The sequence below is a fragment of the Scleropages formosus genome, chromosome 23, assembly GCF_900964775.1.
Source record: "Scleropages formosus chromosome 23, fSclFor1.1, whole genome shotgun sequence".
NCBI classification, from domain to species: Eukaryota; Metazoa; Chordata; class Actinopteri; order Osteoglossiformes; family Osteoglossidae; genus Scleropages; species Scleropages formosus.
Window position 1 is genome coordinate 19,539,571 of NC_041828.1, and position 14,032 is coordinate 19,553,602.

Genomic DNA, 14,032 nt, shown 5'->3' on the forward strand with positions numbered 1-14,032 from the left:
TATAGGCCGCAAAGAAAGCCGATGGATGGGCTGATGGATGTGAAACGTTCAGGCTGTGGCCTTGCAGAGCAAAGGTTATGGTTTCAAATCCCAGCCCTGCTGTGTCTCTTATGCGCAAAGTACCTACTCGGAATACTCCAGTGAGAATGCCGTGCTGTAGACATGGGTAAACAATTGTAAAATTTTACATTTATGTGACACTAAGTAGCTGAGGACAAATAGACTGATGTCATAAATAGATTGATGTCATAGTCTGACGTCACAAATAGATCGCGGTCATAGACTGACAGGCGATGTGCTATTTGTGAGTCTGGCCGCAAGAGGGCAGCATTTCTCTTTAACACTGGCGACGCGCGCAATCGCCACCCGGGACGCTGAACACGTGTGAACAGCCGCGCCAGTTAAATGGAGGCTGAGCCTCGATTTTCTGCTCCGTGGCTAAAGCAGACATTTTGCCCCAAAAGTGTTGTGCTCGTTTTAACAGCACGACGTTTGCCGCCTCCGCTGAGGACACCGCCCACGGATCAGCCCTGTTGTTTTTACGCATCGCTGCATAGAGGGTCCGTTCCGAAGCAAACGAAAGATCGTGTGAAGATCAGAATCATGATTCTGGCCCCTAAATGCACCAATATCATGGACCCCGTGCTGCACAATTGGGTAAACAGTGGTATATCGTTTGCGTCGAGATTAATGAAAATTATATACACAAATGAATGGCGTCAACATAGATTTACATGAGAATTAAATCGAGAATTAATAAAGATTTTTATTATTATTTTAAAATGAACTATATAAGATCTACAATATAATGGTTCTGTTCATACATAGCAGTATTAATTATAAGCAATAATTGTAGCTTGAGGTTACATGTAATAATTAATCATTGTAATACAGTAAGTAACATTACAAATTATAGCTGCCCAGATACGAAGAAGGGTGTATTTTATTTGTATTCTAATTGTGTGGCGGTCTAATTGGCTGAATCAGATAGACGCAATAAATATGGTAATAAATGGTAATTGATAAATCATCAGTGTAGTATTTGCTTAAACGAGGAATGTAAGCAAAAAAAATCTGTTTTCGGACCCGTTGCTAGAGAACCGGAAGTCTCGTTGCGCGTCGGTGCGGTGGGGGGGCAGGGCGTGGCTCCGGCCAATGGCCCCCCCGCGTCGGACTCCTCAGTGAGGAATACGGACGAATTACCATCAGTGCGGCGCGCGACTCCCTGTCCTTATAGGGCCCGAGCGCTGTTTTATATGGGCACTTCCGAGGGAGCACGCGGTCGCACTCGTCAGAGAGTCTCTGCCGCACGCTGGGCGTGGTTACGGTGATTGACAGTAGAGGGGCGGGGCTACGTTCTTCTCCCCGGTGTCGGGTACCACCAGTCTCGAGCCGCAGCTGCAGTCCACACTCCGCTCGCTCGCGCATCCTCTTTAAGCGCACATAAACAAGCTGAGGCTGGAAGAAATTTCGGCAGAAAGGACAACGATTCCGAGTGCAGCCGCCTCGCCCGGTCCGCTCCAGTGGTATTATATTACATTTTTATTATACGGAGGAGAAATGGTTATTAGTGGTAAAAAAATAGGTGTTTGATTTTTTTTTTTCTTGAATTTGAAACATCGCAAATCGTTGGACGTGAAAATGGCTGAGATAACCAACATTAGGCCACAATATGGTAAGTGTATGATTATTTTTCTTTAATGAAATAGAAATTGTGGCGAGCCTTTTTGGAATCAATGAGCGATGCGTAGGTCGCTGTGCAGAACAGGTTATTGTTCGTGTCAGTGAGCACAACTGAGAACATCATCATGATGGCACCTGCTTCGTACAGTCAGTGATCCGTACAGTTCGGTAACAGTGAAGCGCGCGGGCATCTTTCGGAATAATAAGGGACTTTCCTTATTATTTCGTCGATTCAACTCCAGTGTATCTCCTAATTTATACACCAGTAGATATTAAATGCGTGTACATTGAATGATAGCAATCAAAAAGTGAGGATTGTCTATATTATTATTATTATTATTAGTGAGTAGCATTTCGGGTACTGGGATATCTTTGGATTGCTTTCACACCAAGGCTCTCCAGTATAACCTTACACAACCTTGTTTTATTCGATTATGCCACTGACTGTGTGTGAGGTGCGACGGAGTGTGACTGTCATTATGATATCCATGTTCTCGGGTGCTGCGCGCACCGTCTTTTCTCCCACTCCCACTCTGCCACTGGTGTCGGTAAAAGTACTCGAATTTGCCCTCTCGGCTCCAGGTTTTTAATAGATGTTGACGAAACGCTTGCGATGGTGTGACAGATGGAGCGAGGGCTCGCGTGGCCTGGCATTCGGGCTGCGCGCGTGGGCTTGGCTGGGCAAGCATCGGCACCACGATGACGTCATGTCTATTGCTCGCGCCTGGCGATGCTTGTCCCTGTTTGCGTCCATTGTGCTCGTGCTGGGTAGAATAAACGGGAACAGGAATGGAGTAACGTTAAAATCATACTGTTAATGAATTTTTTATAAATATAACAGTAATATGATTTCGATGTATTTTCTGCATGGGACACAATGTTCTTTTTGTGCCTTGACAGTGGACTGCTCGTCCACCGCCTCATAATGAATCAGTTGGTTGAGATTTTTTTGGCGATTATCGGTTGATGTTTCACAGTTTGATCCTAGAAGAAATGAAGACTGAACCGATGTGATGTGACGGTTAGACCAGCGTCGGAGTCAGGATCCACCCTTTAACACTTGGGTCAAAGGCCCAAACACATGCTGGAGCATGAGCACAGATCCATCCATCCATCCATACATCCATCCATCTATCCATCAGTCTTATCTGTCTGTTTGTGTATTTGATACCTTTATGTAAGGCAGCTCACAGGAATAGGTTGACACAAGACATATGCAAACTGTCATACGGGGCCGAGAGGACTGGGACGGCAGGACCCAAGTGCGGAGTCGTTCGTCTGGATTCAGAGAGTAAGCCAAGTTCTTGGAGTTGGGGACTGGCGAATGGCCGGTTGATCGGCAGTCGGAGTCAGAGTGAGGATCCATGGATGAGGTCAGGGGACGAAGCGAAAGGTCGGCCTGCAGTTGGCATTGGAACGAAGATCCGTGGACGTGGTCAGGAAACAAAGCGAAGGGACAAAAACCGGAAGACGAGAACGGAGAACAAGCGTTGAGTGTGCACTGGATGTCACGAAGGAGGGCGGTTGTCTCTGACGAGATTCCGCAAAGGTATGGGAGCTGAGGTGGGTCTTTTAAAGGGTGAGCAGTTAGTCAGGTGCTGTCGGGTGAGCTGTGGGCGTGGATGTGACACAAACATCCGTATTACACAAATTTTATGTGGCCTGTCATCAATTGGTAGTTGAAAGTCACATTGGTGTTGGAACAAGTTGCAGGGCACCTGGCTTGGCTGACATTGTGTGTGCACTCGGCTGGGTCCTACAGATGTGCACATCATGTCATATACAGCAACGATCACTTCATCAGAACTGGATGTTATTATTCGTGCCAAGTACCGTTTTACAAATACCTTTTTATACTGGAATTCCATTTGAGGATCTTCACAGATGTGTAATTATAGCACATGTAATGCATATTATGAGTTGACTCTTAAGGACATTAAAAGGCAGAGCACAGCAGTATTCCAGCATCTGTGGGATTGCTTACAGATATGAATATCTTACAGATATTTCTATATTTTCAGAAATATTTCTTGACGTAATTGGGATTTAGAGCTACCTTCAGATTGAATATATACTGTAGTTCCACACAGTGTGATAATAATAAACCTTTCAGTCTTTAACTTTTTTTTTTTAGTATTTTCTTTCTGGATCCTGGTTATCTTTGTGTTTAACAAAAAAAGTCTCAAGGATAAATGTGCTGTGGTTATTAGGGTGTGCGCACTGTGATTTCCCAGGATCATTAATGACAGAAAGCCTTTTGTTTGTCAGCACTTTGATACCATTAACACCTGGCTAGAAGTACAGCTGTGTAAGCTGAGATTCCACAATCCAGTCTGTGTGTGTTGTTATTAACCCACAACTGCTGGGCATGAGGTGTGGATTGTCACGTCCACGCCCACAACACAAGCGACAACACCTGACTCTGCACTAGCTCTCGAGTAATCGCTCACCCTATAAAGACCCTCTTTGGCTCCCGTACCGTTGCGAATCTCGTTTGGGACAACCGCCCTTCCTCGCATTACTACACACACACACTCTTACTCTATTCACGATCTCCGGTTTTTTGACTCCTTGCTTCGTTTTTCGACCACGTCCGCGGATCCTCGTTCCTGTCCTGTTCGCCGATCGACCGACCCTTCGCCTGTCCCTGGTTTTGAGAACTCGCCTCTTCCCTCAACTTCTGACAAACAACGCTGCACTTAGGTTCAGCCGTCCCGACTCCCTGTGTTCCGCGTGACATGGATATGATAAATTATGTCCAAAACTTGGGCATCGTTTAGCAGGATGACCATTCAGCATTATGTTGTCATACATAACTGGTGCTTCAGAATCTTTTGGTTATCGATAGTCGGAAGAGAGATAGAGGGTGGACAGGAACTGAGAGATCCAGGTTGCTCTGTAAAGTTGAGCAAGTAGCTTCACAGCCTCAGGTCATAGAACTAAACTCGGCTGCCTGTTCGTTTCATTTTACGCATCCTTATCCAGGATTCTCCCTCCTACGTTCGTCCATTTATGGGTGCACCGTGGGGGACGTCGAGGGGAGTGTGGTCAAAAGAGATTCCCTTTTCAAAGCAGATAAGCTCCACCCGCAATACACCCAGACATCTAGGCTTTTGTATGAGAACTACGTGCTGTATACATACAGTTCGTGCCCCAGCAGCTGGTGACAGAATGTCTGCTCCTCTAGAGTTGCAAGGTTTAGGAACCAGAAATACCAATAATTTGTAGTCATTCCTACATTAAGTACAGTGATTATAACACACACACACACACATTTTCTGAACCGCTTGTCCCATACGGGGTCATGGGGAACCGGAGGGGGAGGGGACACGCCCAGGACAGGACGCCAGTCCGTCGCAAGGTACCCCAAGCGGGACTCGAACCCCAGACCCACCGGAGAGCAGGACCTGGTCCAACCCACTGCGCCACTGCGCCCCACTGTGATTATAACAGTGTTTTGAATATACAGACGGTCCCCGAGTTACGATGGTCTGACTTACGATTTTTCGACTTTACCATGGTACGATAGGAGTACGCATTCAGTAGAAACCCTACTTTGAATTTTAATTTTTTTTCTGCACACGGCCATCTGCCCCTTTAAAAAGTGTCACCTTTAAACACCGAGCTCGTTATGCTTTGGGCAGAAAAAAAGAGAACGATTCTAACTTTGCCTAAATGTAATTCTGATATTTCTAAATATTATGACAGTCGATATGAGTGATGTGCGGTACAGTACCCTCTCGCAATGCTGGGCAGCGGTGGCGATCCGCATCTCCCAGTCTGCCACGCGGTTACTGGTGAATACAACCGATACTCTACAGCGTTCTGCATTTCCAGCGATTTTTTGGATACCCCCATATCGACATTGCACTTTATGCATCCATCATGTCTATGAAATGCCCATCTGTGTCTCCTGCTACTGGTGGGAAGAAGAAGAGGAGGGCAATTACTCATGAGGAGAAACTCAAGATAATTGCCCAGCATGAAGGAGACACGACTATAATGGTCACCGCACGTATGCTAGGCTATGATGTTCGGTAGGTTAGGTGTATTAAATGCAGATTCGACTTCCGATATTCTCAACTTACGATGGATCTATCGGAACGTAAACCCATCATAAGTCGGGGACCACCTGTATGTATAGTGTTTCCAGTATGCACTTGTGTGATTTTCGCGAAGTCAAAGCCTTTGTATTAACTGGATAAGTTGCAGTCTATAATTCATTCATGGCTCGGTGCATTTGGCTTGGTGAATTGTTTTAATAGTGGGAAATGGTTTGAAAGTATATGAAGTAAAAGCATGGTGCCGCTACTGAGGGAGTTTTATTGTTGTGACCGGAGGTGATGGAGATGTCCTCTTTTGGGGTGAAGCAATACTGCCCAGCAAGCACTTGTCCAAAATTTAGAGTTATAGTCTTGGGGACATTTTCTTTCAGTGTAATTTAGTCTCCATAATATTTAGATTTTTTACAGTGTCACAGTATGTAATGGGGGTGATATGGGATAGGGCTGAATTGTTTGCTTCAGCTGTTTGTCAGGAGTTATTGTAGCCTTCCTATGTTCAAGTTGAGCGTCTGTGGGACTCGTCAGTTCAGAGACGTGCAGTTTAGGTTTGTTAGTGACCCTAAATGAGCATGATGGCATATGGTGTGAGAGGATGTGGGTTCGATCCCCGCTCAGTCTGTGTGGAGTTTGCAGGTTCTCCCTGTGTCTCCGTGGGTTTCCTCCGGGTGCTCTGGTTTCCTACCACACTTCAAAGACATGCTGTTCAGGTTTCTCCACAGTGTATGAGTGACAGAGTGTGTGTGTGTGTTCCACTGGTGTATGGATGAGTGACCCATTGTAAGTAGTGTATCTAGCAGTAACTTACCATGGTGAATAACTAAACCTTAACTAAAATTATTTGTAGCTTGTCTTTTTATGTTAACTTTCATTCGCTGTTAATAACCACATGTTTAGTGTTTTATTTTCTCACACAGATCTTTATATACTTTGAATTCTGCTTGAAGAAGTGAGGAGGAACCTTTTTTCTCTTTGGGAATGTCCTCAAGCGCCAACAGAGCAAGAGATTCCTTTTTCAAGTGTCTTTTATTGTCTTTATATATTTATCTTACTGTGAGTTTACCCGTTCTGGACAGCTTGCATTTTAAACTGTGTCGTTATTTTAAAGAGGCACTTCCCTGGTGAGCTTTCCGTTTTCGTCTCCTTCAAGTGCAAACACTTTGGTACTAAAGGTTTTCTTTTGTGCAGCAGGTGTGGAACACAGTGTGTTTCATCTCATTTTTAAACTCTCCCTTTGACTCACTTTTAAACAGAGTTTTTGAATGCGGGGGACACTGGTACAGCAGCTGTCTGAGGTGTGTGTGCTGTTTGTGCTCTAAACGGTACGGCACAGCAAACACTCAGCAGGGGAAACACAGAGAAGCACCGAAAGGAATTTTTTGCTTGTTATTAAAGACCAGACATTTATTGTTTTCACTTTTTATGGAGCTGTTATACCAGTTTATAGTACAGTCTGAAAGTTGCTCTGGGACTGAATTGTTCCTTTTAAAAACCTGCCACTGGCTGAAATAACATGAGCATAAAGGCAATAAGGATTCTTATACTGACTTTTTTCCCATTTATTTATTTAGCAGGCGCTTTTCTCCAAAGCGGCTTCTAATGAACTCTATGTAGTGTTATCAGCCCACACACCTTATTTACCAAGGTGACTTACACTGCTAGATACACTACTTACAATGGGCCACTCATCCATACATCAGTGGAACACACACACACTCTCTCTGTCACTCACGCTATGGACGCTATGGGGGAACCTGAACAGCATGTCTTTGGAGTGTGGGAGGAAACCAGAGCACCCAAAGACTTACACTGCTAGATAGACTAACACTGGGTCACTCATCCATACATCAGTGGAACACACACACACACTCTCTCTGTCACTCACACACTATGGGGAACCTGAAGAGCGTGTCTTTGGATTGTGGGAGGAAACCAGAGCACCCAGAAGAAACCCATGCAGAAACAGGGAGAACATGCAATTTCCACACAGACTGAGTGGGGGATCTAACCCACATCCTCTTCCCCCACTCCAGCGTTGTGAGAGAGCAGAGCTACTCGCTGTGCCACCATGCCACCCTGGTCTGGAAGTAAAATTACTGTTTTAGTGTTTATTGTACAAATGTTTAACATGTTTAATACATTATACAGGTGTACACGACAATGCATTGTAAGTGGCATGGGGGTGCTTGGCTGTGCATTGGGCGTAGGTTCGAATCTGGCCCGGGGTGTGAATAGTTGGCATATTCTCCTTGTGCTTGCAGTCCAAAGACATGTAAGGACATACTGTATATTCATCCCCTGCTGTTTGCTTGTGTGGATATGGTGGTGTCCAGGTATCTTGCTTTCCATGTATCTTGTCCAGCGTTATTAATATCACTTATCATTTATTGTTTTGGATTATCATTTTTATGGTCTGCCTCATCCGGTCTGGTCTGCAACATTTGGTCCGGCATGATAAGCTGAGACCACGTTTCCAAACTGTCCCAAACGGCTGTGTGAAGGAGACTGAGAATTACTGTGATTGAGTTTTCTTATTATTCGCTTACAGTATTTAAACATGACATACAGCCTCAAAAGTGAGTCCAGACTTACTATCACTTTTTTTACTTTATGAAATCATTTTTTAAAAAAATATTTGGTATACATTATGTGAGGGGACTAAGAAGGAAAAATCGCACCTATAAAACAAAATATTCTTAATGTAGACTGAAAAACCCGTCTCAGATGTAGAAGGGTGAGAAAGCCTTTTAGACTGAGGCCCATGTTTGTGACTCCAGCCACACCTGCACCTGAAAAACCTTCGCGAGGGCAGTGAAATTCTTTTTTTTTTCAACAAACAAAAAAGATAAAATAAGACTGCAGAAATTTTAATGCGTTACACTGCTTTTTCACCATGATATTAGGTATCATTTAGGGTGATCTTGGGATTGGCTTGGTACAAATTGGAATTTTCCTCCATAAAAAAAATAATACAAGGCATTTTATTATCTGGCTTTTTGGTATTCTGTCGGTTTCTATGAACAAATTTGGACTGCACAGCAGGGATAAGTGTACCTCCATACCCCCATCCCCCTCCCCAGTATGAAAACCACAGGAGTGGTCCCTGTCAGGCAGTTTGACAACTGTACCGTGTAACGTGGTACAGAGAGAGAAGCGAAGTGGCTGCATGTAGGAACCGTTCATGAGCACTTGGTGCCATTTGAGGTAGGTGGTCAAGAATAAATCTCTGCTCTGTTACCCACCGAATCCAGGTAACAGCAACATGGAGCAAAGCCGAAGGCTTCAGAATAGGTCAGTGAATCTGAGCATCGTCTGCACAGCTGTGTTATGTAAAAGTAACTGATCTGTAAATGCAAGTAATTACTTTACATAACGGGACTCTCTTTTTTCCCTTGCGTGATAAAATGGTTTTTGTAGCAATTATGAATATTTTAGTCAAGCAAAATAAGCCTCAGCAGAATGTGTTTTCATTGACTCATTTAGCTGACACTTTTCTACAAAGCAGCTCATGATGTTAAGATAGTTAAAATTATTAATCCGTTTATACAGCGGAATATTTTTATTGGATAATTTTTAAGAATTTTTTTTTTTTATAAGGTCCTTGCTCAAGAGTTCTACAAACAGAGGAGGGACTCGAACCTGCAAATTTTGGGTCTAAAAGCTCTAGTTCTTCCCACTACACTACCAGCTTTCCCTTTGTTTCTTCTCATTTATATGTTTACGTGTTACAACTGGCTATAAACACAGTAACCGTGAGACACACTGTAAGTAGATCCTGTGGAGGTCGTGTTCCAGGGCGCTTTTGTTCAAGACTTGACCTTGATGGGACCGCGGTACAGCGTGAAGAGTAGCAGCTCAGCTGCAGTACTTGGGGCACATGGGGGCTGCTCCTCGGGGGCGAGAGCGGAGCCCAGCGCAGCTCTCTGAGCAACTTGAACAGCTGGCTCTGGAACCCTTCCAGAATCTGACATCATCCAGTCCTACGACTCCCACTGGGATGCTATGGACCGAGGAGGAAAGTGGGGCAGGGCTTTCTTTGTTCGCTCACAAATGCTGCATGCGGGGGCTGTGGTGGGCTGGGGGTGGGAGACCAACCTAAGTGAAGCCCAGCCAACACAATGGACAAAGGCAGAGAAACATTAATTTTACTGAAAATTTTCCCCAGAGCAGCTTACTGTATTAATTCAGCTGCTTACCATGATTTACTCATTTATACAGCAAGGTCATTTGTAATGGAGCAATTCCTGGTGAGTACCTTGGTGAAGGGTATTATAGCAGGAAGTAGGGTTCAAACCCTTGTCCTTTCAGTACAAAGCAGCAGTGTTAGGAAGGTACTTGTAATTTATTCAGTAGAGCAATGTAATGCGTACACACGCTGGAGATCATTTGGGGTCACCTTTTCACTTGAACTGCACACCTTTGGACTGTGGGAGGAAACCAGAGCACCCAAAGGAAACTTCTCATGGACACGGAAAGAGCATCAAAACTCCACGTTGGCCGAGCCATATTCACACGGATGTTCGAACCCAAAGCCCAGGAGTTGTGAGGAAACTCGCTGCAGCACCATCTCAGTGTTAATGTGTAAATGTTCTTAATTGTATTCCTTTATTCATAAACTGTTAAGTGGCTATCAGTTTTTTTTGTTTTATTTTTTTAAGGTTACGGCTAGATATTGGGGGTGTGCTTTTTCCATTTTTAGTCATTTTTGAGAATTTATTTCTGTCATTTTGAGGTATATTTAAGTTAATTATACTGTGATTTCAAAGAGGGGGGCATGGTGACGCAGTGGGTTGGACTGGGTCCTGCTCTCTGGTGGATCTGGGGTTCGAGTCCCGCTAGGGATGCCTTGCAATGGACTGGCGTCCCGTCCTGGGTGTTTCCCCTCCCCCTCCAGCCTTATGCCCTCTGCTGCCGGGTTAGGCTCCGGGACCCTGCTCAGGATAAGCGGTTTCAGATGATGTGTGTGTGACTAGATATTAATTTTATTCCAGATGTTGTGTGTACTGTAAGAATGACATCCTTTGTTCTGTTGTCACGTTTGCTGGCCGACTGTTTACTGGAGCACCTCTTCGCTCTCTCCCAGCGCCAATGGCCGTATGGCATCTCTTACTGTCGTATTTCTGGCTCAGCTGCGTCTCCGAGGATGCACCGTCTCCGTGTAGTGTCCAGAGTGGCGTCACTCCAGAAAGGCCCCCCTGCGGTTCCGCTCTCGTTCGAATTCTGCAACATCATCTCAGTGTCTCCACATTATGCTCTGAGCGCCTCCCGGTGAAATGCATTGTGGTGAAGTGCCACTGAGGTCCCTCCTTGAGTCTCGGTTTCCCGAAGCATTCCTGCACCATTTGGACAGCAGCCAAGTCTTGCAAATATTCTTCAATCCAGTAAGAATAGACATTTGGGGATTCTCCACAGAGCTAAGTGTAAGTTTGTATGAAGTTTTCTCACATTTGCATTGCTGGTGCCTTACAGTTAAGCTACGTACAGCGATTTACCCATTTATACAGCAGGGTAATTTTAACTTAGCATAAGCACTGTACTCGGGCCTCCTACAGCTGGAGGTAGGATTCGAACCCGGGTTCTTCACGTAGAACCGCTGTGCTTATTTCTCCATAAAAATATGGTAAGGATTCAAATTCGGAAGAAGGGAAAGTGGCAGAATACTTTGTAAAAGATGGTGATTTCAGCAGAAATGTACTGAAAATGGTTATCAGAACATACAGAAGGTCATAATACTTTATGGAATTTAGAGGAAATGTAGGATTTGGGACACCTGGTAGACAGTGGTTAGAGCCACTATCTTTGGACCCACAGGTTTGGACCCGCAGCCCCACCTCCAGCTGTAGTACCCTTGAGCAAGGTATTTACCCTAAATTGCTCCGGTAAAATTACCCAGCTGCATAAATGGGAAAATAATTGTGTGCAGTTGTGACAGTTAAATGAGTAATAATATGAATAAGGGAAAATTTTGGGGAATATACAGACAAATGGGACAAAGCACACTCAGCGACATATTCATATCAAAGAATAAATATTTCTCTTAAGTTATATTGTATTGCAAATCATATAGAACTTTTAGCTCCTGGAAGAATATAGCGATAGTCCTGAAAATTAAGAAAAAAAATCCAAAAAAATGAAAAAGAAGTGAAAACTCAAAGAATAAGAAAGCTGGCAAACAAATAAATCTAGAATCTTTGACTTTTTTATTATTGATTACATCTGGAAATAATGAAGTGAACACAGTTATTTCCCCAGGATTAGACAGTATTTCCCGAATACATGTAGTTTTTTTTCTGAACATGATTAAGTATCTGTAACCTACAACCATTTATGTGAATCACTGCAGCAGCCACTCAAACGTCGGTAGTACTTGTCTCAGTTCTTCAACCTTTGAACGTACCGCTGTATTCAAGGTACCGGTGAGCTCTTGACTTCACTGTTTTGACATGGAAAAGAATTAATGAATATTAGTTGTCCTGAGGGGGGCACGGTGGTGCAGCAGGTTGGACCGGGTCCTGCTCTCCAGTGGGTCTGGAGTTCGAGTCCCGCTTGGGGTGCCTTGCGATGGACTGGTGTCCCGTCCTGGGTGCGTCCCCTCCCCCTTCAGCCTTGCGCCCTGTGTTGCCGGGTTAGGCTCCGGCTCCCCGCGACCCCGTGTGGGACAAGCGGTTGAGATGATGTGTGTGTTTGTTTGTGTGTGGTTGTCCTGAGATGCCCTTACCGCTGCATTAGGGATTCACCGCCTCGCACAGGGTGAGGAGCAGTTACCGCAGTAAGAGCATCCCACTGATCTTATACTGTCACTTGAATGATGCAATTTTCACTCATATTGCTGGAATTTGAATAGTAGGTTCGTGTGGATTCTGTTCGCCTCTTCTTTTTCAATCCTCACTTTCGTTTCATGTGTTGTTATTCCTGCCTTGTTATGCAGACGGATGTTTCTTGCCCGTCGGTTTGCTGTTTGATTCCGGTCGTTCGGTTTGGCGGTGCTGTCGCAGTGTGCAGACACTGTTTGGTATGCAGGTCCGTGAGCCCGACTGCTCTCGTTCCCCGGGTGCGACGACCCCTCCCCAACACACAGTTGGAACTGCACATCCCCGGCAGTAAATAATATCGTGTCTCGCTTTGTGTCTCAGTACTGACATGGGTCACTCAAGACTGGGTGGCTCAGCAACTTCTATTTCAGCATGAATTAACATGCGTTTTGGCAGCTGGTAGCATAGTGGTTGGTGCTGTGGCCTTTGCATCCAAGGTTGTAGGTTTAAATCCCTTCTGAGGCTCTAGTACCCTTGAGCAAATCACTTACCCTGAATTGCTCCAGTGAAATTAACCAGCTGTATAAATGGGTAAATAATTATAAATAATGTAACAACGGGCTTGGTTGGGTCCTGCTCTCGGGCAGGTCTGGAGTTCAAGTCCCGCTTGGGGTGCCTTGTGATGGACTGGCGTCCCGTCCTGGGTGTGTCCCCTCCCCCTCCAGCCCTGTACTGGTTAGGCCCTGGCTTGCTGTGACCCTGCTTGGACAAGTGATTTCAGATTGTGTGTGTGTGTGTGTGTGTGTGTGATGCCATGTTTATAAACCTGCCACCGTACTGAAACAGCGAATGAACGGCTGTCTCTCATTGTTCCTCGATGAGCATTTGAAGTGCTTTTACGGCAACTAAAGACCAAGGAATTTGCCGTCTTCAGTATTTGGACTCTGTCTTTTTTATTTCTCATGCTGCTTGAGGGTAACTGAACCCAAGGCAAGTTCCAAGCAAACTCATGACAGTAGGGTGTGGATTCAGAAGTAGACTGGCGTTGGATACATACCGCAATTCACACACCAGTCTTTCTCAGCTGGAAATGTCCTATTTTTGTAGGCAGAGAATTAACCCTTGGTTGCAAATTAATTTTTTCCTTATACTTGTTGCTGTTATATAAAGTGCTTAAGCTGCTAATAATTTCGCTGGGCTGTCTAGGGATTTTTGTTTTTTGTTTGGGAAAATTCTTTGCTGATTTTTGAAATGTTTATCAATGGGTTTTTAAGTGTTATAACTTTTCCTAAATGTGTTTATTGTGTTGTGTGAATGTTTGTGTGTTTTAATGGAGAATTGATGAAAGAGTAACACACACACACACGTTGGCTGAAGCCGCTGCTCCCAAGGGGGGTCGTGGCAAGCCGGAGCCTAACCCGGCAACATAGGCCATAAGGCTGGAGGGGGAGGGGACACACCCAGGATGGGACACTAGTCCATCACAAGGCACCCCAAGCAGGACTCAAACCCCAAACCCGCTGCCCCACCATGCCT

The 14,032-nt window shown here is 44.8% G+C and overlaps 1 protein-coding gene across 1 annotated transcript in view; it reads left to right on the plus strand.

Moving 5' to 3' along the window:
* Window positions 1-1,358: 1,358 nt before the first annotated feature.
* LOC108942517 (synaptotagmin-11-like) overlaps window positions 1,359-14,032 on the plus strand; it is a 31,789-nt gene continuing 19,115 nt past the window's right edge. The window contains exon 1 of the mRNA XM_018765924.2: window positions 1,359-1,675. Within this exon, the coding sequence (XP_018621440.1) occupies window positions 1,642-1,675 (34 nt within the window). The 5' untranslated portion in view covers window positions 1,359-1,641. The remainder of the gene's footprint in view (window positions 1,676-14,032) is intronic.